Source organism: Passer domesticus, chromosome 8 (assembly GCF_036417665.1).
Source record: "Passer domesticus isolate bPasDom1 chromosome 8, bPasDom1.hap1, whole genome shotgun sequence".
NCBI lineage: Eukaryota > Metazoa > Chordata > Aves > Passeriformes > Passeridae > Passer > Passer domesticus.
The window spans coordinates 37,360,225-37,386,419 of record NC_087481.1 but is presented as its reverse complement, the minus strand read 5'-3'; the positions used below and the strand labels follow the sequence as shown (position 1 = coordinate 37,386,419).

Genomic DNA, 26,195 nt, shown 5'->3' with positions numbered 1-26,195 from the left:
GTTTGAACTGTATTTTAATGATAGAATTGTAATCTCTTCCTTTGTCATTGTTGCTGGGTGACAAGATGATGCAAATTCTGCATTAAATCTATGGGTTCTGTGTGTATGCATGTATGTGGGCACACACAAACATACACAAGGATGAGCACTTCTTATGTAGCAATAGAAGGTCTGTTAAAGACAAGAAGGCTGTCTATACGTGGATCTCATGAGTGGAGAAATTCAAATGTGGGATGTGTGAACCTACACCAGAAAAAGTCCCTGTAATAATTTTTCAGAATGCTTCTAATGTGAATGTTGCCACTGTCACTGCAGTAAGGTTACTAGCTAAGGTGAAAGCAGTGGCCATCTTGACTGAAAACTGTCCCCATTCCAGTATATTAAAAAGCTTTATTTAAAAGATATATTTCATATATCTTAAAGTCAAAGAAATATGTATTTCTTTAAATAAGACCATTACTGTGTGGTGGTACCAAATCAAGAAATTGATACTACAGATTCATGTGCATGACCTGTTGAGTTTTAATACAGTGGAGCAGCGGTCTAAAATAGTGAATTGGAATGAGAGCTATAATTGCTGATTAAATGGTAATCTGGAGTAACTTGTGTTTTAGGAGTTCAGAACTCTGATAAGGAGAGCACCATACAACAAAGATTTGGGTTTGTGCCCTTACATTGTCAAATTTGTTGATTGACAGCAGGGAATATTCATAGTACTTCAACTTTGATTTCATCTTCGCAGAGTAACTCGCCATTTTATGCTTAAGAAAAGAAAAGTGGAACTCGATGCAGTCATGTGTAGCCTTCAGGTGTGTTTAGCTTTGTCTTGTGATTTTTCATTTGTGTAACATTACAGTGAGTGAGAGGCACCTGGGTCTTTATCTGCTGCTGTTCAGTTTCAAGTTTTGAAGCCTGTAACATACAAACAAATCAAACCTTCTTAGCATTTCAGATATTTGCTAACCTGAAACAGCATCCTGACTCCAGCATATTGCTAAAATTCTGTATTTACAATATATGGGTTAAGAGTTGGTTGGGAACTGATGCATAGTGTATGCACAACAGCCAAGTTTCCAATATAATCTTGTTATTTCAAAATTTAACTCAGTCCAGGAGGACAAGGGACTATTCTTCATCTTTTCCCACAACAACTGTTTAGCTGTGAATTGCACTATATCACTAAAATTTCTGTTAAATAAGAAGGTTGGTTTTTTCTTGACAGATGTACTTGTTCTCTGTCTTGTATGCACCTTGCAGTGTCAGTTTTGACTGTGTGCTCTAGCACTCTCCCAGAGGGGAATGAGGTCTTGCTTTTACTGTCTTCAAAAAATTCTCCACAGAATTGCGGTAGATGATTCTTGTAAAAGGCAGGAGGCTTCTTTGGCCATGCACTCTTACCGAATGCTCCATGCCACTGGTGGTGGGCAAGAAGGAAATCAACTTGCCTTGTTCAATGTGTGTGTGTTTCCTGCAGCCCTGGCTTGTAGCTGGAGTCGGTGCTGACACTTGTGAATCAGCTGATTAGCAGCTTGCAAGAGTTGCCTCACTTTGTGGAAGTCACGTGTTCCAGAAGCTCTGCTTTTCTGATTTAGTCTCATTAGTTCTGGGAGAACAGTAGGCAAAAAAAGCTGGGAAGTAAATGAAAAGTATGTTTACTTCAGAGCTGTTTAACTGGCACAGCTATGCCAGCAGAGTCCTTCAGGCAAGACCTGGTTCTAGGAAAGATACTTGTCTTTGGAGCAGGACATCTGGAAGTTGCCAAATGCCACTTCTCCTGGAAGCTGCACTCAGCCCCTTAGCAAAGACAGGAATGGTAAGTGTTGTAATGCTCAGGCTGCCTGATCCCCTAGCAGTGGGCAAAATGCAACCAGTTTTTTACTAAGTGTAAGAATCTCTGATATCAGCAGAAATGAAGGACTGCTAAAGGTACTAATATTCCATGTTAGATCACTGTCTGTGTTTCTCAGTTTTATAAGCTGTTTAATTTGTCCATCTGGCAGGGTGGTTGATGGAAGCAAACTCCATTTTTTTTATCAGCATGGTAAATAGAAAGAATGGCCCTGGCAATTTTCTGTAGTGCTGAGGGTGATCAATTATGCATGTGAATCAATGACAAATCCTCTTTCAGTTACAGCAGTCATCAAGCTTTCATGCAGGATACAAGAAAGAAGACAACTGTAGCTTGACAAAGGGAAATCCTTACAGATATTTGTTAGCTTTTAGTTTATCATTTCATGCAGAATTCCTGCCTGTAAAGCAAATGCTCATGGTGTAGTTGATCCTCATGTAGAGGCTCTCTAACTGCTGTGCTGCCCTGGATTATCACTGTGAAAAAAGAAATAAAATTGCCAGGAAACAGCACAAAAAGACTAACTCCTGTGAAACCCTTCAGGACTCTGGACTAAACAATTCAGTGTTTTTCCTGCAAGATTTCTTCAGGAGTGCTATCTGCACTCCTTTAAAGGCCGTGGGCTTGAGTTAGGATCATGATTTGGGGGTACTTAACTAGAAGAGAGTTTTAAGTTGTGCTTGCTTTTGTGTTGTAAATGTTTGGGGTTTTTTGCAGAGAGAAAAACTTATTTGTTGATGTAACAAAGAATTCTGCTACAGCTGGACCTTTCTAAGATGAGGAGTTTTAAATTTGGTTTCCCTTCTTTCTCATCTTGACATTGCATTTGAAATTACTTTGGGGTTTTTTTCCTAGCAAATAACAAATGATCCTTGTGACTCTGTAATTAACTACACCTTCCCCTCCCCTCCTTGTATGGAGTTTTCTTTTCCAGTAGCACAGCTGTGCCAGGACAGTGCTAGATGGTGGTGCTGTTCTGCTGCTCAGCAGGTGCTAGGCTGTTCTTGCTGTTCCTCCTCTGCAGTGCCAGCGCTATGTCCAGTTCTCTCAGCTGTTTCAAGAAGCCCCGGTTTGGCAGGATGCAGCGGTGCCTTGACACTTGCTCAATGGCCTCCACCACTGTCATGTTCTTGTAAATCATCAGGTAAGCCAAGACCAGCGTGGCGGAGCGGCTGCGGCCCATGGCGCAGTGAACCAGCACCTTGCCTGTGGAAACAGAGGGACGGCGTCAGAGCTGACTCTGGGTGATCCTTTCCTCTTGACACTGAAGGTTTCTGTAGTGCCCCTGCTCTCTTTGGTGTTTGACTACCCCTACCAGCACTCAATAAGCCTCTCTTGCAGCCCCAGTTTTCTCTCGTGTGAAAAATCTTGCAGCTGAACACCATCTACAATAGGGATGATCCATTTAATCCTACACCAAATATCTTTTTATTTGTGGACAAAGCTTGCAGAGAAGGCCTGGGGGTGCATTGAGTATCACAGCAAGCCCTGCTGCAGCTTTGACTTACATGCCTCACAAACTGTGTGTATGTAATTCTGGTTTTGGGAATAATAGCCAAAGCACAAGGGTGTGGGAGGGTTTGGTGTGCTCTCAGACTGTCTTTCCATGAGAATAAATGGAATGCATGGGGGGTGCCTTTCTCAGTTCTACTAACTAGACACAAAAAGTAACCAAATCTGATTTTGGTTTTTTGTTCTGGCAGTAATGTCCTTTGAGATCTAGATCACATCACTTTATGCCAATTGTTGAGGGCAGAGGATAAAAAAGGCCATAGGCATATAACCAGGGGGTGGAAAGAAACCACCTCTTACACTACAGAAAAGCTTCTGCAGAAGTTTTTGGCTGGCACCCTGTTGTGTAAATGCAAGTAATGTTTCACCACCACCATCATCTGAGTGTTCTAGTATGATCATCTCCTTGCAGTAGGAGCCTGTCTCAAATCCTGTGAGTGCAGAGTCTTTGCCAAGAGTTTTCACCTCCAAATAAACATGCTACAGTTTAACTCTGTGACTTAGGCTTAACTTAGGACTTCCAGAGGCAGAAAGTCATTGGCTTTGGATAGTAACAAGGTTGTAAGTCCAAGTGGAGCCTTCCCTGTTAGCAGTATCTGGGGGAGGTGGAGGAAGAGAACAGTAAGTGGGTTCAGGTCTGATTGACAGGTTTGGAAACACTTCAAAAGATTTCCAAAAATGATTCAAAGCCCTCAAGGGGGTCTCAGAAAAGGTTGAACTGCTGAAGGAAGTAGATTTGGAGCGCACTCTCTAACACCCTGCTAAGCAGAATTGCCACAGGAGAAAAAAATAAAAACTGTGCTATCAGGGCCAATAATAGTTTATCTCTGTCAGCTATGCCTAGTGAGAAGTGCTGGGTGCAAAGCCATGACTCCTGCCTGTTAACTCCTTTGCTTCCAGGCACAAGAGGGTGCCTTGGCACAAGTAGCATTGCTGTGTAATGGATGCATCAAGAATTGCCAACACTAAAGGATTAATAGTTACAGTCTGCATCCTAATCCCAGCAGATAGTCTTTGAGGCATCTTGGCAAAATTCCAGTCCTTCTGATAACTAAAAGTGCCTCTTCCTCTCCTGGAAAATGATAATCCATTCTATTATTACTGCAAATATTTGAAGTGGATGAAAAGACACATTTGTTTAGCCCTTCAGTGCTTCTCTTTAGAGCTTCCCACCTTGTAAATCTGTTGCTGTTGAGGTGATAAAATACTTGATGGGACAAGGAACGCTTTGCTTTGTGTGGGTGGCAAATGGAGGATACCTAGGAGAAAATACTGTTTCTTATTGTGTTAACAAAGGCAAAAAATGGCTGTACAATCGTCTGAAATGTCCACTGGTTTGCAGAAAAGGAAGTCTGTCCTTGGCTGTGTGTGAATAGTTAAGAGCCAACTGCCTGTTACAGCAGAACACTGACACTCTTCTGCAGAGCCACGTCTCTTCTGTACTATTTTGTTGTCTCTTCCATTCTAATATAAGACTCTGAACCCTCATTCCCCAAAAGGGAGTCTGCTCTTGTAGTCTTGGGTTCTGACCACTTGTATCTTCAAGGTGTGCCAGAATATGCAGTATCAGTGCACAGAGACAGAGGTCTGCTGAGTGGTGAGATCTCTGAAATACTTTGTTCAGTTGACTTGGGTTTGTGTTTCTTGAAAATTTGTCTAGATTCAGCACTACTTTTCCAGAATCACTTGGAGCCATGAATGTTGAGGTCTTTGGTCAAAAGCCTCAGGTCTTTGTAGTTTTCTCATATGTTTCTTCCCACTTAGCTTCCTTTTAAAATCTGTCTTTAGTGTATTTTCCCCAGACATTTTAACGTGAAGTGAAAATGCCATTCCCCTCTATTCTACATTTTGAGGAACTTAAGTTTCAAGGGAATGAGTATTAAATCTGTAGCTTAGTAGGAAACCTAAAAAATTCTTAAAAGAATGTCTTCCTTTCATGTTATACAGGCCTCACTGATAAAAAATTTAAGCTGCTCTATGGTCTGAATTGCATGTTTTGGGAAAGCTTTATGCCCAGCTGAATGACAGCATGCAGAATTGTGACTCATTAGAGTTTGTCTCTAAATCTTACTCTTATAAGTGTTCTAATGTCCATCAGTCCATGCTTAAACCCTACAAATATTGTTCTGATCAGGGAGTTTCTTCATCATCATGAACATTTTAAATGTTCAGTCAGAACTAGGAATGTTTCGACAGCATCCCAATTGCCAAGCTTTCTGGTCTGTTTCAGAGAGGGCCTTTTTCATTAGAATGACAACTTGTTTCAACAGCATTGACTATTGAGCATCTTCCCAGCAAAAATCATTATCTGAAGACATCTATTCAATGAATCTGATCATTTGGCTGAAGGTCATACCCCAGATACAGCCAGAATGTGATACGGTCAGAGTAAATTCATTAACATGTGGATTCTGGTCACACAAGCTGAGGATTTTTCCTTTCTCCATCATTCCCTCTCTGCATTTGCTCAGTCCTAATACAAAGCAGCAAAGGAATGCAAAGGTTTAACTGATCAGAAGTATTTTAGCACCACACACTGAAGTCCCATGTCATTACCACTGGAGGCAGGTGCTTGGTTAGCTCATGCAAAATCCTGTTCAGGAATCTGGATGCACTCTGTCAGTCAGGAAGGTGCATAAAATATAGCCTGTTCATTTGGCACTTGAAATGCAGAACACCTTTCTGCACTAGATGTGCATTCACAAATAATACATTTATGTTGCTGGAGGAGAGCACTAGATACCTCTAGTCTTTTCTTCCATAGGAGGCATCAGTCCACACTTTAGCTTCTGCAGTCATTCTATTCTGTGAATGTGTATTGGGAAGTTATTGTCATGCTTTAAACTTCAGTGTCTCCCTGGGCCATGCATAGTGTCTTTGCACATGTCTCTGGCTGGGATAAGAGGTGTCCATACATACATTTTACTTTTCCCTCATGAGAAAGCTAAGAGCTTGCTCTTTTTCTTCATGAGTGTTACATTTGGTCTTAATCAGAAAGATCCTAGCTAACTGATTTAAAAGCCATTTGAATGTGGCAGAAATTACTACAGCTACAGAAATCACTGCCATTTGTAGCATCTACTTGAGTGCAGATATTTTTGTTTGATTTGTTTTGTTTGTTCACCCTGTTGGTCTTCAGTTTGGTTTTGTGTTCCAGTGCTGGGCTGGTGCTTGCTACTGTCTCAGGACTTCCTGGACTTTGATGTGGTTTTGAAACAAAAAGGTTAATATCCCTCCCATCTCATCCTTTCCTCCTACAATATTTATTGGGAAGCAAGGCTTTTTTTCTTGCCCTTGCTGCTTCCCTTGTGCTTGTTTCTTTACCTCAATGCAGCAGACTAAAGTCTTATGGGAACAGGAGGGTGGTGGGAATGAGGAATTCTGCATTTCTTATTCCAGCTACTCCAGTCTGACACTGACCTCTGGCCTCCAGCCACAGCTAGACACGGGTATGTGCTAGTTATCCTCTCCTTTCCAAAGGCAGTGCTTCAGACACACTTTTTTATAATGCTGGGTATCTTTCTTCAGAAGCAAGTAAGCTCCTGAAGCAGTTTCTCCTGCTATTAGGACTTTGATTTTTAAAACTGATCTGCTTTCAAAGTTGTCTCCTGAGCAAGGGAAGGGACTGTTGTGTGGACTGTACTTGTTGAAAGGGTAAAATTGTAAAGACCTGGCTGGCTATTGGAAGCAAGTCAGGTAGTAACTGCCTGCAGCTGATCTAGACAGCCAAGAACAGAAGCTGACACAAGGCTAGAAACTTGATATCTGACCCTCTGATATTAAGGTCTCTATAGGTCAGCAGGAAAGTTTTGAGTTTCTCAACTGGTTTCTGGTAAAATATCCTGCTGAGTTTTGTTTTAAAAAGTATGTGAGGAGAAGGAGTAGGAGTAACATTGAAAGTCAGTGTGAGGCCTAGGCTGTAGCACTTCACATCAGTGTAAAGCTTTCTGATAGAACACTGCTGGAGATCAGCAAATAATGAATTGTAGTAATCAAGCTGAGAAATTACAAACACTTTAATGAAATGTTTCTAGTTTACTGCTGTCAGAGCTGTATCAGTTCCCTGCTGCTTTGAAGATGGCAGAGAAATACATGTTACAGGTTGGGGTAGGTCTGATGGTCAGGTAGGAGGGGTGGTCTCTATAAGAGAATCTAATGGTGCAGAGCATGAAGTTGTGGAATGATGATATGGAATGTCTGAGACCACTTGTGTTCTACTCCCACCACTATGCAACTAATATTCATTAAACCTGTCTTGATAGGGACTAATTAGGAAAAGGTGGAAAAGACAGCATGTTCATGGCACCTAGGCAATTTCCAGTTGTCTCATCTGTTTTTGAAGGAGTCAAAACAACAAAAAAATCTGTCAGGCAGGACCCTTTGATACAAGCTGTGATGAAAACTTTTACAAAAGTGCTTGGGGGGTGATATTAGTGAGAAGGGTCCTAAATACATCACTGCCTTCTCTTAAACTAGTTCCCTACTACTAGTTTTGTCTCTGTTAAATTGTATTGGACTCGTTTCATTCCTGCAAAGTTGAATGCCATGGAACTATGCTTTTAATTAGTTATGGTAAATATTATACTGGTTTGAACCATTGTCAGCACCCTCCTTACTTCTTTCATCCTGAAGTGCATTATCAATGAATTTGGAAGCCGAATAAAAGAACTGGCTGAGGTTGAAGGTGGGGAGATCATCTGCTTCCACACCGTGGTAGTGCACGGCCATGCTGCTGTAGTACTGCGGGCCCGTGTCCACGTTGCGCTGCCCGTGGGCCGCGTTGAGGATGTGCGTGAATCCCGCCTTCTCCAGGCTGTAGCGATCCAGCGCGGTTTTCCTGGCAAAACAAGAGCTGTCATGTAACTCAAGAAGCTTCTTCAAGGCTACAAAAAAAAACCTTAAGAAACCTCTGATTTGGTATGTTCTAAATGTTAGTGAAACTGATAATGCTTTAGCAATGCATAATTTACCATTTTAAGGATCTTAAGATATTGTCATTCTGTTTGAAGCTGTCATGCTTTTTGGAGTTCCTAATTATCTCCCCCAGGTCCTTAGAGCATGTTGAACATGGATTTACTTTCCCCTTACCTTTGCACATAGGCAATACTGGCTTCAATCCATCTTGTACAAGAAGAAACTTGAGATACAGAAAGAAATAGAAGGAATTAGCTAAAGTCAGAAAAGGACATCAGTGGCAGAACTTGAAATAGGACCCATGAATGCTGTTCTCCCCTTCTGTCCTATCAAATGATATTGCAGATGTAATAAGAGTCAGTAATATGTGGGTAGTAAAATCGTCTGGGATTCAAAAAGAAGCTCTTCTTCCCCAAAAGAAGTTACTGAGTTTTTCTCCATTTCTATAAAAATAAATAAAATTTTAAAATCCCATCCCTGTGTGAATATAATGTCCTATCACAACTCCATTTTACTGTCTTGTTTGATCAAACCAGTGGTCTAAAGCAAAAAGAACTATATAAGGAAATTGGATATTAGCCTTCAGAGGAAGCTGGTATTCATGTATATAGCCAAAGGTCATTTGTTCTTGTCCTCTCTTCCCTTGGACAAAGGAAGTCAGAGAAGAGAGGAAAGCCTAGATTTGTGTGTTCAATACCCACCGTAGGTGCTTGCTTTAGGATAAAATTCCTAAAAAATGTAGAGTTCATGGCCAGGCATTTAAAAACCTTTTTTCTTCCATTCCAGAAAGCTTTTAGTTTGGGAAAATATTGTCCTGAAAAAGCTGTCAAGTTTCATTAGTGCCTAGGAAAACTACAAAGCTTTTTACAAAAAAAAAAAAAGAAAAAAAAGGCATAACCTTAATTCTGTTAATATATTTTCACATAACTACTGCATGATGTCAAAAAGGTTTTTCCAAACAAAAGCACCTCTCTCCATGAATGTTTCCTGAACACTTCCACGTGTAAATGTAGCTGCTATCACAGAGGACATGGTGGTGGGCTACCTGCTGTGTTTTGCAATTCTAGTGGTGACAGCCCACAACAGCTTGAAGCTGACTGCCTTTCCAAGCTCTAAGTCAAAACCCCCCTCTGAGCAGTCAAGGACCTAATGATTAGAGCACTTAACTGGGATATGGATACTGAAGGTTTTACCTATGCTTGCTCTTACTTAAATTAAGCCCATGATCATTGGCTGTTCTGAGTAAATATTGCCCTGCAGAAATTCCTTTCTGGTCAGGAATGATAATGTCTTGACAGTACTGGGGTTTTTTTGCCATGAAATAATGCTACACATCCCTTGTACAATCATGTAAAAGTTAAATAAAAGCTTCTCTTAGTGTGGTGATGCCTACCTAATAAGTTTAGTAGACCCTGGAGCACAGAGAAGCAGCAGCATCCTGCTGCTAATGCTGTAAGTTGCCACCTTCACCTCATGTTAAATAATGCTTACTCCTTCCTTTTTTATTCCTATAGCAGTGGTTGACTGAGGGAGTCTTTCTTTCTTCTCCCTCCTTTTAGGAGGTTTTGTGCCTTAGGATTCTCTGTATGTACACACTGCCAGCAATGACACTTCAGTTCTATACCGAAAGGATGGAGAGCACTTAAAATAAAACAGGTTAAATGTCCTGGCTGAAGTGGTGCAGTGAATAACTACTGCTCTTCATTTTGATGTCCTTGAGGTGAGCTACAGTTCCTGCTTTCAAATTAAGCCTGTTTTTGTTTTACCTCCCTGATGCTGGAATAGAGAAAAGGTGGTTTTCATTCATCAGACTTGGCCCAAAGCATGTCATCTACAAACCATGCAAGACTGAGGGCTTCAGGTCAGAGTCCCATGCACAAGGAGAACCCTTGCAAGTGGAGAGCTACATGCTGAGTAGGAAGTAGGATTGCAGAGTAGCTAGGGTCAGTAGAAAACCCAAGTTTTTGATGGACTGTACATACTTTGTACATACTGTCATACTTTGGCTTCTGCAAGCACTGCTCAGGCTAATAATAAACAGCATTAGAATTAAATTATGAAGTTGTTCTGAGCAAGGACAATGTCAAACAATAGGTTACAGCCATTAACATTTGACACTTGTTTTTATATTAAATCAAATTTTCCCGTTTCCTTCATTGGAGATTGCCTTTTGACACAATAGATGCAACTAATGCATTTTTCTGACAGTCACACAGTCTTGTTCTGTTTCCTACAACCTGATTTTGCAGTGTTGGGTGGCCTCAGTTTTCCAGTAGGTATTCAGAAAGAAGGGAAACTGAGTAACTTGCATAAGCAGTCAGCTCAGCCTGGCCAAGCTCCTCTGAACTTCTCCTTCCATCTCCCAGTCTTGCCTGTATCTGGATTCTGTAAATTTGAGGCCCAGGATGGAATTAATCCTCCTCCTTTTTATTTAATCAGTTTAATAATTTTGCATCACAAATGCATTAGCAGTTGTTTTGCCCTTGACCTGTGGGGAATTGGGAATATGCACATTGTTACTCTGTTTGCTCCGTTTGTTTCCCAACTCCAACTTGGGCTGGAAATAGAAGCAGCAATGTATCAACCTTGAATGGTGTTGCAAAAATTAATTATTAATGCTCAGATGTAACTATATCATCTTCTGTGAAATAACTTTTTTTTAACAGCAAATTACACATGTACCAAGGAATTTTTGCTCTGTTTTCCTCAATGCTTGGGCTAGGCTGACTTTAAAATGTTATCTGCTTTCTAATTATGCTTGATATGCAGACTGATTTGGTAATATCCTTTGGACTGGACAAAATCTTACCCAAAAGAATTGTTTTCTTTATTATACGGGTGTATATTTTTGTTTTTCTACTGACATTGTTAATCTGAAAAACTTCCAGAAAATGAATGCTCAGCGCTGAGCACTCAAATCTGTTAAGTTCTCCTCCTTTTCACTGGAATAGCTATCACTGAAACTGTGTGTAGGTGTTGTAGAACCTGTTTGTGGAAGCAAGACCTAAAATACTTGCCCTAAGTGGAGCAGGGTCAGTGCAGGTCCTGTGACCATGTGGCTTTTGCATCTGCAGGCCAAGCTAATGCACACAGTCTGTAAAGAGGTGTCAGGCACCTTTCTTACAGCAGATACCCTGGACACTTTTATCTATGGAAAGCTTTTTCTGAGGTTTCTAATATTGTTTTGTGGAGATATGAAGAAACAGTTGTTGTGTAATAGAAAACAGGGTTCTCTGGACTGCAAGAGGTGCTTGCCTTGGGCTTTATAATCTGCATCTTGTGAAGAAAGCTGAAGTGACACTTAGTCTTTTTCAAGAGCCAAGTGCTTGGTTTCAAACCTAATATGGAGATTAGAAAGTGCTTTAGCTCCTTCGTCTTTCTCTCTGTCCCCCCTGCCTTATACTTGATAACTGTATTTTCATAAGAGATTTCACTACTGTTCTTTGAAAATTTTTCCTCTTTTTTTTTCCTTGTAAAATCTTTCCCCAAAATCTAGGCCAAGAGCCCAGCTGGACCACCACTTGTCATACTGGCTCAGGCTTATCTGCTTTTTACCTCCTGTCAGCCAGTACTTTGATCATAAACATGACCAGGCAGAGAGAGCCTGTGCTGAGAGTGACACTGCTGTAGTGTAGCAGTTAAACCTGGGGTCAGGCTGGCTTTGCAGCAGCTTGCTGGCCAGTTAGCAGAGCAAGAAAGAGTCTGGTAAGGCCCCAGGTGTGGGACCTGTGTGCCTGTAAATGGAAATGTCACTGTACCCCTCAACATGTTTGCCTGGGCTGCCCGTAGGCAGCAGTGAGCTCTGGCTTTGAGGAAGGTCTGGTTGCTTTCCACCCTCAGCTGAGCCTGCAGTGTCAATGCTGTTGTGAAAGCACCCCTCTGTACACTGTAACCAGAGCCTGTGGGGTTTGCTGTGTTTCATCATGCATGATCCTTCTGATTACACCCCAAGGAGAGGGGAATGCTCTTGGCCTTCCTTGCAGTTTTTACCATGCCTGAGGTATCAATACTGTAGAGGAAAGAGAGCAATAAATCAGGCATAAATATCTGCTAATATCTGATTGGTTGAGGTTACTAATAGCATAGGATTGTTCAGGGCTATGTGAATCATTACCTTATTGGAGGATTTATTACTCCATTTCTAATTCAATTTTGACCAGAAAAGGCATCAGGTTTTTTTTCCTTGCAGTTTGCTCACTATCAGAGTGTAATAGTCAAGCTAACAATGTTCTTCTTTCCCCCTCTTTGGGTGCTGCTGTTTCCTATTAAATTGTGATTAATTCTTCCATTTTTGTGATTATGGTTGAATTGAAGAGGAGTTTGCTACAAATGCCAGTGCAGGTGAAGCTGTAAGCACTTGGCTACTCTTGCAATTGTTTTCATTTTGTACATCTCCACCATCTGTGCTATTAGCACTTGATTTCCTTTTACATGGTGCAGCTGTGGTCTCCAGTGTCTGCCTTGAATGTGTTCCCATGCAAGGAAGGTGAAGTGTGGCACTGGGAGATAACAATGAAAATTTCAATGTAATTCAGTTTAGTAAGAGATGCCTGTGCTGATTAGTCCTATGTAAAAGCTCATCAGCTCTTCAGTTCAGAGCACATAAACTTATGCTAAAAGTTAAGTATACCTAGAAGTCCTTTTCTCTATTAAGCAAAAGCTCAGTGCTTTGCTGAATGTGACCCTGATTTACTGTAGGGCAGATGGACTCATAAACATGTTTTTAAAGTTCTGAGGCAAGGGGGAGTACTTGGATGTGGGAATCCCACCTCAGTGGTGAAAACTGGACATAAAATCACTTTCACATATGGATATATTGACACTGACAGACTCACCAAAAGGGGAAACTGACCCAGACAAAAGTGTCATCCATTTTCAGATGGTTCCCAAAAGAATGTTTACTTCTCTTAGGTTGTGCAAGGGCAAGTAGAGGGCCGGTCTGAGAGTTTAACTGTCTGCTGTCAGTTTTAAGGCTGTTTGATAGGATTGATAGAAAGTGCTGCATCAAACTCTGTGTTCTTCTGGAAGAAACAATGTGTAAGTAGTTACAGCATGAAAAAGAATACTTTCTCTCAGGTTGCTGTCTCCACTGTACCAAATCCCCTCTTTCTTTTCAGAAATACTGTCATAACAAGCTGTAGTCCCAGCTGCTTTTGTTAGAAAGTTGCCCAAATCAATGGAATTGGAAGAGACAGGAAAAGAACTTGCAGGCACTGCAGCCTGCAGCTTCACACACAGTGTGAAGTATACTGAAAGCAGCTAACAAATGGAAGATAAGTGGCTCGTGAGGAAAACATAAATACACCTAAAGGAAGGGAAGTAATCCTCCAAAATACCTCAGGGGGTGTGGGCAGAGCAACTCCCTCCCCAGGTAAGTTAGCACCTTACAGCTGGTACTGCTCAACCAGATGACTGGTGTGCTTATCAACTTTAAGTAGAGGCAAGTCTCTTAAACTTCATACAAAGGTTGTGCAATGCAAACATGTTTCAGTATAGACTGTTAAAGCCACAGATTGACGTGACCCAGATTGACAAAACACCAGGAAATCTGAGGCAACATGTTACTAGGAGAGGAATCGCCTCTCTCGAACTTTTCCATTTTCTTAAGCGCTAAAGGAAAGCTCGATGCAGGATGATAATTTACCAGATGGTCAGTGTCAGAAAGAAGCTTGCTGAATATAGGCAATATTGACACTTTCTTAAGAAAATCTGGCAGCTCTCCCTCCTGAGGAGAGATGTTGAGAATTTCCAATAATACTGACCCAATTTCCCTTGGTAACTCTAGCACTGAGAGAGTCTGGAGATAGTGTAGCATTGTATCCCCTTTTCCTTCTGAGGTGTTGCTCCATTTCTCTGGGTACCTCCTGCTCAGTGTGAAGTAAAAGAATTTTTAGGTACCACTGAAAACACTGAGTGGGGTCATCAGAATACGGGATAAAAAAGATTTAGTATTTAATTTTCCTCTAGCCCGAAATGGTGGATGTAATTTTTGTAAGTGATAAAACCTAGACAGAGGAAATAGCTCTCTGCTGTCTATACACCAAAGGCATCAAGCACTCATGCTGTAGTCAGTCAGTTCCTGGTCTTGGCTTCAGTCACTCATCAAATGTTAGAAATCACTGATAGACAGAGATGTTATATGGAGAAGTGTTACTTGTCTTGGAAACCATTGGAGCATTGAGGTTTACTGTCCAGTGTTAAAGATCTGGTTTTCTGGATTGTTAAACCGCTGTGACAATTGGCAGGTTCTCTTTCTACCCAAGATAAAACTATGTCCTCAAGAGTGTTGTTATAATCTAAATCTGTATTTGCTTCTATTTTTATATGATTAATACTGATGTAGATGCTAGGAGTTTGTAATGCTAAACGGTGGGAGGTAGCTGTCTTCTAGCCTGAGTGAGTCCCATCTGTTTTCTTCTAGGTTAGTGTAAATTGTCTTTTTACTTAGTCACTTGGAAAAAACCATGCTGTATTGCTTGTCTGCAGAAAGGTAAGAGGAGAGAATGAGTTTTAGTTATGCATATATTTCAAGTTTAGTTATTTATCTTAATTATCATGCACTCCAAATTGTGGGTTTGGGTTACTTATCTTCCTTACCTGTACCAGTTCTGAATCATGGCAAGGCAGAGGCACAGACCACAGCTTTTGTGAATTGCAAGCTCAGTTCAGCTGCATACCCAGAAAATTATTTTTCATACTTAATTTGTAAAGAATTACATTGCAGAAGACTTGTTTTTTTTTTTTTTTGTGGGAGTAGTTTGAGAACATGGCAAGACCTGAAATTGTGTTCAGGCCTTAAATCCTAAGGAGATCTAGTACATGTTTAAAAGGAAAACAAATTGGGAGGCCTTTGTTTTCAGCTGCAATATTCTTTGAACTTCAGAGATGTGGAAGCCTAAACATCATCTCAGGTAATAAGGCCATCACTGACGAGCTGTAAGATGAGTAACTGGCAGAGACTTTCCATGTGATCCCACTGAACCTAGGTTTGGAATTTGCCAGCAAAACTGCCTGTGGAAGCAGCCAGGTGGCTGGTGAAACAAAGGAGAAAGACAAGGCTGCTTTCTACCCCTTTAGAGGACTTCTAAATATGAGGAGGATACATGCAAACACTAATCCTGGTAGCAATTGAATCAAAATCTTGGCCAAGAGTATTTTCTTCCTGTCGCTGGGCTGTGTCATACAAATTCCAGTTTCTGGTCTTTAAAAGCCCTTGGAACTTGCTGGGGGAAAATTTCAATTGGAGCTGAACACAGCATGTTATATTTTGAGGCTTTGATTATTCTGGGTCTGACAGGCTCATAGAGATTTCATTGCCTCTGGGCAACATCTGCAGTGAAGCCTCATAACAAAAGGATGGAGTGGCCTCACAGGGCTCCTTGATAGCCTGGGTTGCATTAGAAGGAAGATGTGGTTACGTAGTCAGGGTAATTAATTAGCATTTCCATAAGCAGTCACAAGTCCTGTTAACCTTGTAAATGCAGGAGGCAGGAATGAAGCACAGATGTGGAGGTTCTGAAGATAAACTCTGCATGTGTGTGTTCATTTGATTTTGTTGATGAGTTCCACCAAATTCTTTCAACATCAACCTTAATTTAGCAAGGCTAAAGATGCAAATGCACCCAACATCTGTTCATAGCTTGTGGCATCTCTTTGGCCACCAGTTCTAAAGCAAGATCTTAAAATAATACAGGAACCCTGGCACACTGAGGGGGTAAGCTGTTGGTCAGGAGTAAGATATGGAGCTGCCTTCAGGAAAGATATCAAGGTACATGGACTTTGCCTATTTCAAAGCAAATTTTAGTCAGGGTAGTGAAAGCCTGCATCTTGCATGCAGACCAGTTCTCCTCTTAGATTTTCTGCCATGTCAAGTTTGTCCTTGCCTGGCTAACAATAGCTGTTCTCTTTTAGGGAGTCCCATTTTCTGGTGAAGTTTTATTTCTGTTCCCCCTCCCACCTGCTCCCCATTTGTTTTTCCTTCTCCATTTGTTTTTTCATTCTTTTGTCTTGTCATGGTGGGGAACTTGTTTTCCCTTGAAGGACCACTGGTTTTCCTCTTGACTTAAGACCAGTCCTCAGCAGAAACACACTGCCCACCATGACAGGTTGTAGCTCTAGGTACCTCTCAAGAAGTTTGTAATTTTGTCCCTCTGGTTAGTTTGTATCAAGTGCCAGGTGTGTGGTGTATTCAGTCATGCCTTCTAGCTTTTGCTAAATTACAGGGTGTAAGAAGCCACTGCTACAGGAAGATTACAGGGAAGAGTCAGTGACTGCTGTCCTGGGCTGAGAGACTGACTTCTTGTCTGGTTACATCCCTTTGCTCAGCAGGCACAGCTATAGCTTCATCACAGAGATTGGAGGAAAATTATTCTAACAGCTTCATTCAGAATAATTCTGATGGTGATTCTAAACAAGGAAGTAGGAAATAAATACCAGAAGAGGCTGTTCTTTATGATAAATCTTGAGTTAGAGATATCTAACAGGAGGAGCAGGGCAGGATGTGGAGAGAGAAACTCAACCCCCTTTCTTCCTGAATAATTTGGATAGGCTGTTCCCATGGTTTAATTTTTTACCCCACACAACACATGCACACATACACAAACTCTCTCCCATCCCTATCTTTAAAAGTGGGAGCCTTGGCTTGGTACAAGACCAGAACTCTTGTGTCTTTCTGTTGCCTCTGGCGCCACAGAAGTAATTGGTGGATGATATTGGGAGTCTTGTAACTTTCAAAGCTGTATATCTTTCCTCTTTATAAGCTGGCAACAGATGAATTTTAGGACCTTTTAAAAAGTTATTGAGAACTTTGGAGCCACTGGGGCTCCTACTTGTGTCTTTCTTTCAGTGATGTCATTGTTAGTGCAGGGTGTAGAGGAAAATGGGAATTGGACCAATAATGCCGAAGGGGTAAGAAAAGCTCTCTTGCTCTGCTCAGGGCTTGTGCTGGGGGGTTTTCTGATGGCATATTTCTTGCTGCAGCAGTCTTCTCTGCTTCTTGGAATAGACTGCTTCTAGTTTAGTCCTGTGCTCCGCAGGACTAAGTCTGTTTTGTGGGTTTGTTTTTTTCTCAAATCACACTTGGTCTGATCAGTGAGACACATCTCTGCAGCTTTGCCTTCCTCAGGGTTCTGTTTGCTTTAATCTCTTGAGCAGTTTGGAAATGCAGAGTGTTCTGTGTCCGCAAGCACAGGCTTGGAAATGCAGAAATACTACTGCAGGGTGAGCTGTCTCTTCAGTCACTTTTCAAGAATATGTTTTAGGCCTAAACCAACCTAAGGTGTGGCAAACACATCCAGGCCATGCTCTGTAACTGTGGAACAACTTTCACTCAGAGATAAATAACAAATTGCTCCTTGAAACTAACCATTTAAAAATAGATCATGACGAGCTTCAACCTCTGCAGGCTGAACTGGTGCCACAACCACTGCTGTCACTCTGCCTTTAACAGCAGACCTGGCTGCGCTTCCTCTGTGCTTTCCTGAAGCAGCAGTAACAGTCAGGGCCATGCCAGGCTCTGACATCTGTCACTGGTTTCAAACACTTTGCTCTGTCAGTGAGCTGTGTTTAGAAGAGCTTGGTCATCCCCTGTGTAGAGGAGATGTACCAGGTACACTTATCTGTTACACAGGGGATACTGTGTACACTTACTCGTCTCCTATGTAGAGGTTGGGCCAGACTTCATTGACGTGAGTGTACTTTGGGCAGCCCTTCCACAAGAGTCTCTCCAGTTCAAATGCCCCTGGGGTACAATAGTCCTCATCAGGATCTACTTTGACTGCTGTATATGCATTTTTCTTCCCAGCATTCCAGCTTCCTGATGACATCTTGTCCATGAAGTAGCGCTCTCAGGATGTGCAAGAAACTGGAATGCAACCAAAACAGAATGTTAACCCAAGGAAGCACAAAGCAAGTGACTCCTGCTCCAGCTGTGGGATCCTGGGAGCAGCACTGACCAGGTGTGATTGAGCATTGCTCGAGACAGATGTACCTGTTCTGTGGCAAACACAGACTTGCACCCGGATTTCTGCCTCCCCAGAGTGAGGTGAGGAATATGTTGTTGGATGAGCTCACCAGCAAAGGAAACCAAACTCAGAGGTTTGAAGTTCAGTCTCTGTCTGGATTTTGTTTTCTGAAAAATCCACTGGCAAGAATTTAATAGGTCTAACAGCCTAGAGATCTAAAGCACCTAGGGGAACTGAGTGCAAATTGAAGTTGTTGGGGTTTTTATCATTAATGAAGACCCACCTAAAGGCTCATCCTTCATGATTTTCAGCAGCATAGGGAGAGGAAACATGTCTACATGTCTGTTCAGGTGAATGTTGCATGTACTGTTATACTCTCTTCTACTCTTCTTTTTCCAATGTTGCCAGCTGCAGATTCCCTGTTTGCTGCATCTCCCTGTGGGCTCTGTTTTTATTTCTTCTTCTAGACTCTCTGGTGTCTCAGAGTAGCAGTTGCTCATGTCTCATTCCCTTGAAGGGAGAAATTGAACCTTGTGGTTCTGTAAGAGACTTGTAATGAGATGTGGAGTTGGGCTTGATCTTATGAAGTGTGCAAGTAGAGCCTGCCAAAAAAACCCACCTTTCTTGCAGGCAATGAATCCTGTAGTTGCTCCCAGTTTTTTGGGGTTTTTTGGTTTTTTTTTTTTGTGTTGGCTGCAGAACGTTTGTGTCCTTTTAATTCAAAAAATTCAGCTAATGCTTTCATGTGGCTATTGTAGAGCTGAAAGCAGGATGTCCATTTTTCACTGACATCCCATGTGCCCATGGGGTTTGTTTGCTCAGTTTGGGCTCTTTTGTGCCTGTCATGTTCTGTTTCTCTACAAAGCTTGAAAAAGCCAAATGATTGCTGTTTTCCTACTCCAAAGCTATGCAAGATTGTGGAGTCTGTTTTTGATTGGCAAGTGTACACCTTTGTTCAAAAATTGGCTTGCTTTCACTGGCAAGGGGATCTATCTTTCAGCCAAACTTCTTAAAACATGATGATGATGTTTAGCTAAGTGGTCCTCTCTTGAGATTTTTAAAGGGCTTTGAGAATTCCAGCTTGTAGTAAATTTACCTTGGGCTTGTCTTGCATTTTCATGTGTAGTTCCAAATCCCATCTATCTGCCCCAGTAGCCATGCCCTAAGAGAGCCTTTTTCCTTCCTGTGCCAGAATTATGCTAATTCTACATGCAGATTCAGCAGCATAGATAATGTTTGTCAGAGATACAGATCTAAATCAGTCTGACTTCGGGAGTGATTAGGCTGTTATCTAGAAATTGATAAGAACTGCTATTTGTCTAGTAAGGAGTTATAACTGAGAGCCTGTTGCCTTGATACTGAAGGACTGACTACTTTTATTCATGGCTCCATAACATGGGATGGAGGAAAGGAAGAAGAAAAAGCAATGTAATCAGTAATCACAGTTGGTGGCCACAGTGCATTGATTTGTTACACCTCAGAACAGGGCAATTACATCTGCAAATGATCGTTTGTGGTACTGGAACACCAGCTCAGTTTGAAGCTTGGTTAACACTCTGAAAGCTCGACCACTGCTGAGAAATCCTTGTTTCTGTCTGTCCTGGGAAGCCACATGCTCCCTGAACTTTCAAGTACGCTATGTTCTTTTATGCCTTGCCAATGTTATCTGCTGCAGGGATTTTTAAATTGAATTAGAGCACAGGAAAGCATCAGTTGAAATTCCTCTAATAAATCATGTATTTCAGTTTTGACTCTAGACTATGTAAGAGGTAACAGAGTTTAACTAGGAGGAGGGAAAAGGGGGCAAAAGGGCTGGTTTGCTATTTCAACTCTGGAAATAATTGCCATGAAGCATTTGGTTGGGGGCAGAAGGGCTTGCATCTTCCCAGGAATCAAAGATGTCTAACCCCATCTCGTATTAGTTGTTCTACATGCACCAAACAGAGCTCCAGGAAGACTATTCCCTAGGCCAGCCCTCTTGGAATAAAAAGTGAAAAGGAGATAGGAATTTTTTTTTCTTTTTTTTGTGTGTGGTTGTTCTTAATGCTGTTGTGGATATAAGGGATGAATGTTTAGCACAAACCCAGACAGAGAAAGCTCAGATCTTCTGGCAGACTTGTCTGGAGAGGAGACCATCTCTTGCAGAGCGTTCACCCAGTGCAGTCAGATGGCAGCCAGATTGCAGGGTTACCTCTGCACAGGCTTGTTGGAGCAGGCTCCCACCCCTTGTGGTGCTCCATGTGGGCTATAGATGAGGTAGTGCAGGCTGAATGATGTACCAATGCTGTGCTAGCTTGGCAGTCACTTCATGGCACTGCACTGTGTTGGGGACACAGAACCTTAGATCACAGAGTAGTCCGAGTTGGAAGGGACCCACAAGAATCATTGTAAGTGAATGGCCCACATGCAGATTGTGAGCCTGGCATTATTAGCACCTTGCTCTGACCAGCTGAGCTAATCCCAGGCTCATGTGGAAGCTCTCTGGTGTAGGGACTGTCCTCATGTCCTTTGCATAAAGAACTGTGCACCCTGCCTGCTCCTGGAAACCCTGCTTCAGGACAGCCTTTTTATTTCATGGGGGAGGGATGAAAAGTTAGCTGGCTTGGAACTGCCCTTGTCCCAGAGGGTTCTCCCCAGAGGGAAGGTCTGAGCCCAGCTTCAGGGCATTCTGAGGAACAGTATGTATCTGGGGCCAGGAGTTCCCTCCCAGTGAGGCAGGGCAGTCTGTAGCTCATCCCACCCTTTCCCTTGCCCAGAGTACAGCTTCCCTCTCATTCTGCTGGCCTGTGCCAAGGGCAGGCTGTGTGAGCTGGTGAGACCTTCCTGTTCCCTCCCTGTGGCACCTGTGGGGGCTGGTCAGAGCTGGGTGTGGGGCCCCAGAGGTGCTGGAGCCTGTGGGATTGTGCCTGCTGAGCCTGGCATCCCACGGGTTCTGCCCTCACTCCAGTGTGTGCCCACAACACTGAACCGCCAGCGCTCCCCACTTCTGCTGTCATGGACTTAAGGGTATTATCAGAACAAGGATGATAAAAATCCACTCATCTGCATTTTTATACCCTAATCTTTCTCTTCATAAATAAGACCAAAGTGCATGTTATCTAATAAATTTTATTTGTTAATCGCTTGGATGGCTGGAATATTTGTCCCCCTTGGGTTATATGTATATAAATGAAAATATTGTTAGTGATTTCACAAAATGGTAATTCAGAATAATGGAGAGTTAATCCTCTTTTCATTAGTGAGCCACTTCAGGACATACACTGTGGCAAATTACACTGCATTTTAAGTCATTCTCAAGTGCTGTGCACTAGAAAAAAAAACATTAAACTAGTTTTGCATTGATAGAAGTAATTGTGTGGCTAATTTGGATAAGCAGCATGCATTAAGCATAGCAAAGGAATCTCTTCTTTATGTTCACTATCTACTCTACAGCTGCCAGATGGAATTTCTTATACAGCTCTTTAGCTTTTTAATTTTATTTTTAACAAAACAGGGAGGAAGGAAATAAAGTGCAAGGAAAAAAAGGAAAAATCTGCCAGTCTATCTGTTTAATTCAGACCATGACAGAGCATACAGTCTAGTGGCTGGAGCCACTAATATGGCAGTGAAAGATTTGCCTTCTGCACCATGTTTGGAGTCACTTGAACCACTCAAATTAACCCAAAATTTCCAGTAAGGCCCCGTGAAGTCATAGAATATAGTGGCCCATTTTCAAATCTGTTCAAATTGAAGGAAGGTCCTGTCCCACCACAAAATTTGTAGGATGAGTTAGTGCTTTTGGAAATGTCAGTAATGAGCTCTAGAGTTTAGTATTCCCACAGATGGGGAAGGAAAACTGAGCTTTCATCTAGAGGTGAACATCAGAGCCTTGGTGCTGCTGCGTACATTTCTAAGGCTAGTTTTTCACGTGGAGCAGAAGTTTCTGAGTACTTTGAGAGTGAAAGCTGTAAGTCATTAGCTACATAACAAAATACTATGTTTCTTAATACTTACAGCTCCAAGTGCTGTGCAAGCCCTAGTACCGTGTATAAAGATGCCAAACAATTTGGCAAGATTTATGCCTGGGAGTTAAGATCCAAGTCAGCTGTAGAGACTTAAAAAGAAAAAAATCAGGCATGTACAGCCAAGGACTGCATTTGCCTTGTTCCTGTGCAAGGGCCTATCTATCCTTTCCTTTTCTGCACCCCTCCCTGGCACAGGGGGTTCCTCCATCACTGCTGTGGTCCCCACCATAGGTACTCTGGCTGCCAACTTGTAGCTGTATTTGTGTGCCTGAAGCTTTAGATCTTCAGTAAATCAGAGCCCAGTAGCATTGGCATAAACATGCAATGAGAGAGGCTAAACAAGTAAAAATTGGGAAGAAAAATGAAGAGAAGACAATTTTCCTTACTCTTTCCTTTAGAAGTATTAGCTGTTCTGTCATGCAGGGCACAGAGTTTCCTTGCCTTAATGCTCACTTAAGTCCATATTTATACAGCAGAATAGTTTAATTCTTTGCCATCCATGTGTCCTGCTCTTGGAAGTTCTCCCAGCTCTTATGACATTGATCACTTGTGCCAGTGGTGATTTTGATGATGGCTTTATTAAATTTAATTTGCTGTGCACATGTGAGCAAGCCTTGGTTTTGTACTTGGAGTTGTCTAAAAGCAACTTCTCCCTGAAAATACCAGGTGATCACAAATTCACCTGGTTTAGCTGGGAAGGGAAAGTTTTTAGCATTTAGCAAACACCTAAATATACAACCTGTTTGTAAATGTGGAGGCAGATTTTAATCCTACTCCTGTTCTGATGCTTTCAGATTTTGCTTCCTACCTGTGGTCAGCTCTGAAAAAGGAGTGGAACTGTGATATCATCAGAAGTTTCTTTCCAAGATGCCAAGGGAAGAAAACTACTTATCAGCACTGAACCTTTCATGAGGATTCTACAAAAGTAATGACATATCTACTGGCCTTTATACCCGCCTCAGTGCAATAGGAGATAAACACAGTGCCCTTGAAATTAGTTGGTAGTTTCACCATCAAAACTGGGGACTAAAGTAGTTAATCTACTGCCATGGACACTAAATCCAGCAGAAGACCAAAAAAGAGGAAAAAAAAAACCCTGTAATTTTGATTGAGAAATCATTTCTGTGTATAAAGAGCTTGTTACTAAGAAATTACTCCTTTTTCTTTTCTGATCTTGGATACTTATTTGAATGTTTTTATTTATCAGGCAGAATTTAACACCATTTAAGTTGTTGGATTTCTACTCTCCTGGGAGTAAAAACTGAGACTTTGCCTTACAGACAACTGCAAAAGTAATGGTTTTATTTTTATTTACTTTCTTCTTTCAGTTTAATAACCACCTTAGGTAAGAACTCGTGGAGGAAAAAGGTTTTTAACAAGTGTGTACAAGAGGGAAGGACCCAAGAGAAGAGAAGGATGGAGAATACCAGTTCTATACTTTCAAAAAATGTGCAGAAGACTTGAATCTAGTTTAGTAACCGGTCTTCATGTAAGCACTTGCTCAGTTCTGAAGGCAGACAAAAAAATCAGATCTAATGACTGAGAATCTACAGAAACAGTGAGGGAGGATCTACTCAGCAAGTTCTTGAATTTTTAAGAAATGTTCTGTTCTTCCATTTCCAGCCCACATGCCAGACGCATACCTCCCTTCAGGGTGAAAAAGTGCTTGCCCTTTTTGAGTATGACTAAGCAGAGGGCTGTTTTATAAACTGGAAAGTTCTTACAGAAGCCAATGCACATGTCTGGAGCACAGTGTTTGCACTTGGGAGGAGGGTAAACAGCGCTTTGGTTTCTAAGCTTTCTGTACCTCAAAGTATATCAGTTGAGCTGAGAGCTGGTCAGCTGTAGTGACAAAAGCTTGCTCTGTCAGATGATTTAATGAAATGCATTGAGAATGGTGCTCCCTGATATGCCAGCCCATGCTGTTGTGCTCAGACTCAGAAGGCTGCAGCAGCCATGAAGAGCTGGGTGCTTCCCCTGTAACCTCACACTTGTTGCACCCCAGGGTACTGCAATGAGCTGTGGTGCTGCAAAGGCTCCTTGGGTGGGGTTATGTCTTGTTTTGTTTTGTTAGGGCTTTTTTCCCTGACACTAGGTTACTTTTTTACAAATACTTCTTGTGATGGAGAAGTCTTTAAAAAAATATTTTTCTAAAACACTCCAAAAAGAATGTACCAAATTCCAAAAGTGGGTTTGCAGGATACTTAAGCAAAAAGTACAATCCTGTATTCCCTAGTCCTGTCCAAGTCCTCACAAAAATTCATGTACTTCAGTCCCTTTATTTTAGCCCTGCATTCTTATGCTTAAAGCATTCAAGAACTATAAAATAGTTCATCTATTGCAGTCATCTTTAAACAGCTTAAAACCAGAATAATTTCAGCCTCTGTGCAATTATTTCCCAGAACCTCCTGCTGTGAATATTCAAAACTAACCAGTTATTTCAATGATTTTCTAAGCCACATATGACTTTTTAAAAACTTATTTTTGCCCTCATTCTTCATTGTTGACTGGACTGCTTAATTGAAAACAGATTAAGCTGAGATTTTATTAAATATCATTAGAGTGTCCAAAGAAACTTAAAACATGGCATCATCTGAGAGATTTTTAATTCAATCAAAAAAGCTAGATTTGGCTGGAGGGTGGAGCAATTATTGAAGAATAAGCAAAATATTCTGGGACAGATGTTAAAGTATTTAAAAATTGCATTTTAATTCCCTAACTTTTACACTGAAATTATCTCCAAGATAATTACACTTTCTGCACCTAATTTCCTAATTTATGATGTGATTTCTGTAACACAACAAGTTTGAGTTTCTAAAATTTCTAAAATTATACATTATACTTTCAAAACCTTTTGAAGTCTGTAATAATTAATTTTTTTTTCCTCTGCAACAAGCTAAGGAAATTAATAGTTACCTCGGCAAGTTTTCCAGTTCCCAGTCCTCTCCCTGCTTTACTAAACCAGGTTACAAAAGGAAGGAAAAAGGAGCAGAAAAAAGGTACAACAGGAAATGTCTATTGCTAAGCCTTACCTGTAAGTTTAGGTGGGTGCTGTAAGTAACTGGGTCCTGTGAAGTGCAGCAGAACGACAAAAGAAGCCTTACTAACTGTGCAAGTAGAGTCTATTTTTAGAGGAGGATTTGCTGACTGTGACCTTGAGTGCTACCCACTCCAAATGACGATCTTTGCATCTGCTGGTAAAACTATTCCCTGATGTGACCTGAAACACTAAACCTGGCAGTTTAGTTACCTAGTCTTGGTATGACTAAGATAACATGATGCCTGCATGTTGACCATAATAAAACAAATATCATCTTTGATGTTGTCCCCTTGTCAAGGCCGATGCTATGTTTACTGCTGCATATGGGTAAGGAGCATTGCACTGCTGTTTCCTGTCATGCTGTGCACAAGTGGCTTGGCACTGGCACAACAATGGGGCAGTGGGAGAGGTGGCATCCTGACAAGGTCCTTTTCTCTTGCATGTGCTCCACCAGAAAACCATCTTCCCCTACTTCTTGTTTTGGTTTTCTTCAGTGCCAACACTTTCAGTACCCATCTAACTTATGAAATGCCTTTCTTTGCTGAGAACAACCAGGTGCCCAGCATGGCTCAGTTCTGGTGACATGAGTACATCTTGCTAAAAAAAGGCAGAGGAGCACCCTCTAGCCTTTGAAAAACTGTCTACTTCCCTAAAGAGCTCAATGACTTCCTGCCGAAGAAAGCCTGAAACTTTCTCTGGTAAGTCACAGCCAGGTTCATCAAAGATCAAAGCTGGGTCCCCTGGTGTCAGAGCCACACCTCTTCCACTCCAGTACTTCACCTGCTGTGACCTTCATGGCCACAGGGATGAAGGGCTTGGGGATCACACATGAGCAGCTGGTACACAACATCCTCTGCCTCTGCAGCAAACCCTGCCTCAGAGCTGCAACTTGCACCACAGCATTAGGAGAAGAT

General features: G+C 41.6%; 1 protein-coding gene and 1 long non-coding RNA gene across 5 annotated transcripts in view; one reads left to right on the top strand and one right to left on the bottom strand.

Moving 5' to 3' along the window:
• Positions 1 to 989: 989 nt before the first annotated feature.
• Positions 990 to 26,195, bottom strand: part of DUSP29 (dual specificity phosphatase 29) — a 49,868-nt gene continuing 24,662 nt past the window's right edge. Inside the window, exons 1-4 of one of the 2 annotated variants that reach the window (XM_064430473.1) lie at positions 25,274 to 25,414; positions 17,924 to 18,137; positions 7,978 to 8,198; positions 990 to 3,055 (exon numbers count right to left, since the gene is read on the bottom strand). In XM_064430473.1, coding sequence (XP_064286543.1) covers positions 2,808 to 3,055; positions 7,978 to 8,198; positions 17,924 to 18,108 — 654 coding nt within the window. In that variant the 5' untranslated portion in view covers positions 18,109 to 18,137; positions 25,274 to 25,414 and the 3' untranslated portion in view covers positions 990 to 2,807. Of the gene's footprint in view, positions 3,056 to 7,977; positions 8,199 to 17,923; positions 18,138 to 25,273; positions 25,415 to 26,195 lie in introns of those variants that run through there. The other variant, XM_064430474.1, reaches the window with a different exon arrangement.
• Positions 2,880 to 25,413, top strand: LOC135306467 (uncharacterized). 3 transcript variants are annotated; one of them, XR_010367284.1, is made up of 5 exons: positions 14,120 to 14,765; positions 18,078 to 18,317; positions 23,036 to 23,166; positions 23,570 to 23,586; positions 25,138 to 25,413. It is a non-coding gene; the product is annotated as an uncharacterized LOC135306467 (long non-coding RNA). The 3 variants fall into 3 exon arrangements; XR_010367283.1 differs by lacking the exons at positions 14,120 to 14,765; positions 25,138 to 25,413 and adding an exon at positions 2,880 to 2,993 and having other exon boundaries at positions 23,036 to 24,330; XR_010367282.1 differs by lacking the exon at positions 25,138 to 25,413 and having other exon boundaries at positions 23,036 to 24,330.